This window comes from Clarias gariepinus, chromosome 1 (genome assembly GCF_024256425.1).
Source record: "Clarias gariepinus isolate MV-2021 ecotype Netherlands chromosome 1, CGAR_prim_01v2, whole genome shotgun sequence".
Classification (NCBI taxonomy): Eukaryota; Metazoa; Chordata; class Actinopteri; order Siluriformes; family Clariidae; genus Clarias; species Clarias gariepinus.
Window position 1 is genome coordinate 4,019,692 of NC_071100.1, and position 5,195 is coordinate 4,024,886.

General features: G+C 37.4%; 1 protein-coding gene across 1 annotated transcript; it reads left to right on the forward strand.

Annotated features, from left to right (window-relative positions):
* The first annotated feature begins 3,562 nt into the window (after positions 1–3,562).
* On the forward strand, positions 3,563–4,942 carry LOC128519356 (C-C motif chemokine 4 homolog). The gene is made up of 3 exons (XM_053493066.1): positions 3,563–3,818; positions 4,209–4,320; positions 4,547–4,942. Exons 1-3 carry the CDS (start codon positions 3,749–3,751, stop codon positions 4,644–4,646), a joined length of 282 nt encoding a protein of 93 aa, XP_053349041.1. The 5' UTR covers positions 3,563–3,748; the 3' UTR covers positions 4,647–4,942.
* Positions 4,943–5,195: the final 253 nt, after the last annotated feature.

Below are 5,195 nucleotides of genomic sequence, written 5' to 3' on the forward strand. Positions count from 1 at the left end.
CAAAATGCAGTTTTTAAGTGAAGTTTTACGTTATTAAGGGAGAAAAAAAACCTCCAAATCTACATGGCCCTGTGTGAAAAAGTGATTGCCCCCCTTGTTAAAAAATAACTTAACTGTGGTTTATCACACCTGAGTTCAATTTCTGTAGTCACCCCCAGGCCTGATTACTGCCACACCTGTTTTAATCAAGAAATCACTTAAATAGGAGCTACCTGACACAAAGAAGTAGACCAAAAGCATCTCAAAAGCTAGACATCATGCCAAGATCCAAAGAAATTCAGGAACAAATGAGAACAAAAGTAATTGAGATCTATCAGTCTGGTAAAGGTTATAAAGCCATTTCTAAAGCTTTAGGACTCCAGCGAACCACAGTGAGAGCCATTATCCACAAATGGCAAAAACATGGAACAGTGGTGAACCTTCCCAGGAGTGGCCGGCCGACCAAAATTACCCCAAGAGCGCAGAGACAACTCATCCAAGAGGCCACAAAAGACCCCAGGACCCTCAACATCTAAAGAACTGCAGGCCTCACTTGCCTCAATTAAGGTCAGTGTTCACGACTCCACCATAAGAAAGAGACTGGGCAAAAACGGCCTGCATGGCAGATTTCCAAGTCGCAAACCACTTTTAAGCAAAAAGAACATTAAGACTTGTCTTAATTTTTCTAAAAAAACATCTCAATGATTGCCAAGACTTTTGGGAAAATACCTTGTGGACCGACGAGACAAAAGTTGAACTTTTTGGAAGGTGCGTGTCCTGTTACATCTGGCGTAAAAGTAACACAGCATTTCAGAAAAAGAACATCATACCAACAGTAAAATATGGTGGTGGTAGTGTGATGGTCTGGGGTTGTTTTGCTGCTTCAGGACCTGGAAGGCTTGCTGTGATAGATGGAACCATGAATTCTACTGTCTACCAAAAAATCCTGAAGGAGAATGTCCGGCCATCTGTTCGTCAACTTAAGCTGAAGCGATCCTGGGTGCTGCAGCAGGACAATGACCCAAAACACACCAGCAAATCCACCTCTGAATGGCTGAAGAAAAACAAAATGAAGACTTTGGAGTGGCCTAGTCAAAGTCCTGACCTGAATCCTATTGAGATGTTGTGGCATGACCTTAAAAAGGCGGTTCATGCTAGAAAACCCTCAAATAAAGCTGAATTACAACAATTCTGCAAAGATGAGTGGGCCAAAATTCCTCCAGAGCGCTGTAAAAGACTCCTTGCAAGTTATCGCAAACACTTGATTGCAGTTATTGCTGCTAAGGGTGGCCCAACCAGTTATTAGGTTCAGGGTGTAATTACTTTTTCACACAGGGCCATGTAGGTTTGGGGTTTTTTTTTTCCCTAAATAATAAAAAACATTATTTAAAAACTGCATTTTGTGTTTTCTTGTGTTATCTTTGACTAATAGTTAAATGTGTTTGATGATCAGAAACATTTTGTGTGACAAACATGCAAAAGAATAAGAAATCAGGAAGGGGGCAAATAGTTTTTCACACCACTGTAGATAAAATACACCGTAAAATGTAAAATAAAGCGCATGGGGGCGTTTATAGGGCGGGGCATCGTTAACTATGTCATCGGGGGGATCACATTCCGTGCACGGGTCGATCATGGTCCTGTCACGGTCCTATCATGAACCTGTCATGCTCCAAGCGGCTGTTTGACGTGGCTCCTACTTTAATAAAAGCGGGGGAAATGTGGAAGTGGTCACTCAATGAGAACTAAACCAAAGATTTCGGTAACTACACTGAGTGTAACATCGACACACAGCTGTCAGCGAGTAACATAAATATGAGCAAAATGGCTTTATACTGGCTTTTACTGGTGCAGTTTTGAAAATGTAAGCATACAGGGTGATTAAGCTCACAGATCTAGGAAAAGTCATGAAACGAGGGTCCTGGAATTTGATCGAATGTGAAGTATTTTTTTTATTTACCCCATTGCGGTCAAATGACCGCTGCTCTGCGCTTCTAGTGTTAAGTCCTGTGATTTTAGTTTTTTTTTTTTTTTTTTTTGTTAATAGGGATGATTGTGGAACTTTAAACCACAAATGCTCTTCACATTGTTTTCAGTGATCTGTTAAAGATTTGTGTGAAGATAGGAGCCAGCTGGTCAGAACAGGATTTCAGACAGCCTGGTGTCACGCCATCTGGCCTTTCCACACTGAAGCAGGGTCGTTTACAGAAAACTGATTTTCCAGTTTGACAGAGTAGCTTCTCTTAGCCTCTCTGATCGCCCTTGTTAGTGTGTTCCTGGCCTGTTTGTACAAGATCCTGTCTCCACTCCTGTAGGCATCCTGTTTGGCCTGACGAAGCTGTCTGAGTTTTGCTGTAAACCTCTGTCATTGTTACTGTATATGTTAAAAAACGTCTTGTTAGGGATGCACATGTTTTCACAGAAACTGATGTAGGATGTTACAGAATCTGTGAGCTCGACCAGATTGGTGGCAGCAGCTTCAAAAACACTCCAATCAGTGCAGTCAAAACAGGCCTGTAATTCCTGCTCTGCTTCACTGGTCCATCTCTTTACTGTCCTTACTACAGGCTTAGAAGATTTAGGTTTTTGCCTATAGGTCGGGAGAAGATGAACCAGGCAGTGGTCAGTCCTAGAGCTGGTCTGGGGATAGAGCGATATGCATCCTTTATTGTGGTGTAGCAGTGATCCAAAGTATTTTTGTCTCTGGTGGGGCATGTAATGTGCTGTTTGTATTTAGGCAATTCACATTTGAGGTTTGCTTTTTTAAAATCCCCAAGTATAATTATAACAGAGTCCGGGTGTTGTTGCTCCGTGTCTGTGATGTGAGCAGCCAGCTGTTGCAATGCTGCATTCACACACGCTTGTGGAGGGATGTACACACTCACAGTGGTGAACAGGGTAACCTCCCGCAGCGAATAGAAAGGTTATGAATAGAAAGAAAACAGAAATAATCTAGTTCATGACCTATATATATATAAAGAGAGAGAAATTTTAGTTTGTTAGTTTAAACTTTAGGCAGGTGTCCTATTTAATGTTCTATTTCCCCATCATGTTCATGTGACTCTTGTAGATGTGCAGTGTGCTGATGTGCAACATAGCAAGCCAATCACGATCACCATCAGCACTTTTAACCCACCTAACACCCCCCACCTCACACACACAAACACAAAAATGTGTTGTGTTGACCACAAAACACATTTCATATCTTTCTATCTCTTTGCCTTTCTGTCTCTCTGTCAGGTGTTAAATTCTTTTGTTTACTAGACTAAAATACCTTTTTTATTTTGGCTTGCTTTTTTTAAAATCTATATTATATAATTTACCTAGAAAGAGTTAAAAATAAAGCAGGATATTGGGCATAAGCACCTTACACTAGGAACCCAAGCAGAGGAATAAAAAAGTACAGGCCATGTTAATAATTCATATATATTGCATATGATAAGTTTTATTGGTTAATCTACTATATTTCAATAAAACTTTATGCATTTATATTTATTGTATTTAATTCAGTTGCAAGCTTTGCTGTAAATTATTGAACACTCAGATGAGTTTGGCTTTAGGTAAAATCCACAGACATGTTTCCTGTGGAAGAGGTGCTATTTAGTCCTCTCTGAGTCAGACTGAAACATTTTGTCACCTACAGACTGTCCCTCATTTAAACCACACTCCCCCCACTCCTATCAGCTTATAATACCAATACTGAAGTCATACCTGCGTTAATACCACTCTGTTCACATCATCATCATCATCACCTTCATCATCCGCAGTCATGTCCTCTTGTTCTCTCCTGCTGGTTCTGCTGGTTCTTACCTGCCTTCAGTCGTCCACAACGGCCCAGCGTAAGATAGAATTCTTAGTTTTACTTTCATATTGTTGCTGTGTATATATTATTATTATCTGTATTTCTGATCATTATTTAAAATCCGTTAACATGCACTGACTTAAACATTAAGTAAGATAACTGACTTGTAGTAGAAAGTTGAATTAGAGTGATGTCAGTACTTACTACTGTTCATCTGGTAATAATAATGCTGAATTCACTAAAGATACAAGCAGGTTGTTGCGTATAATAAACAACTGGTGTGTGTTGTGTTATTAGACCACAATAATAAGGAATATAAAACAGAACCTTACCTTAGTCTCACCAGATCTAAAATCATCTCATGTTTATAAAGTCATAAATGATTTACATCCTTTTATGACTGATTTAAATCTTTTCATTCCTACAGATGTAGGACAACCAGAATCATGCTGTTTCACATTCCAGACTGCAACAATCCCTCTAAATCTCATTAAGGAGTATATAGAAACTCAGCGTGCCTGTCCAAAACCTGGAATCATGTAAGGTTTCAACCTTTATTTTTCTTTTTAAAAAATTATTAGAATTCCTGTTCATGTATTATTTTATAGAAATATTGGCTATTATGTACAAGTAATTTTAGAAGAAAAAAAAAAGAAAAAAAATGTTACTCATAATTATGAGTAATTAAAATTTCGAATAACATTGTTGGATTGTAATGAGTGAGTGTTAGATTTTATTCTAATGTAAATCTTCTGTTATCTTCAGTTTTATCATGAAGAATGGCCGTCGTCGGTGTGCAGACCCTGAAGTTCAGTGGGTGAAGGCTCACATGGATAGTATTGACCAGCTTTTTATGCAAGCCTAATCCAACTACACCTGAGTGCTTAAGTCAAGATTTAAAAGTAAAAATTCAGTATGCAGATTTAAAAAAAAGTCACTAAAATAAGAAACAATATATGCATCTTGTGTGTGCAACAAAATTGGTAGACAAGGAAAAATTCCTCCATTAGCATATTTTTACCACAAAATCGAATATGAACTAATGGTTAGTTTGCTTGCAGTCTGACATTTTTAGCTTTGGCTTAATTAATCTCCGATCTGTAGCCTTACAATCATTGTGTCTTATATATGCTTATTGCTTAAGAAAATTGTAATCACACATTAAAGAATAATTGCAAACTTTTGTTTTGTGTCTGTTAAAAAAAAAACATTGTCATCATTTAAAAATGTTCATATAACAATTTTGTTTGCAACAATTAAAAAAAGACTTTTAAAATGTTTAAATAAAAAATTATACTTACATTTTTTAGCAAAACAACACCCACAACTACTAATAAAACTAATAATAATAATTATTATAAAATAATAATAATAATAATAATAATAATAATAATCAATCATAACGATAATAAAT

Excerpts from the sequence above, each read along its gene's own strand:
- LOC128519356 (XM_053493066.1), top strand. The coding sequence starts at position 3,749 with ATGTCCTCTTGTTCTCTCCTGCTGGTTCTGCTGGTTCTTACCTGCCTT. Across the intron at positions 3,819-4,208 it reads GTCGTCCACAACGGCCCAGC|ATGTAGGACAACCAGAATCA; the intron begins GTAAGATAGAAT and ends TCATTCCTACAG. Across the intron at positions 4,321-4,546 it reads TGTCCAAAACCTGGAATCAT|TTTTATCATGAAGAATGGCC; the intron begins GTAAGGTTTCAA and ends TGTTATCTTCAG.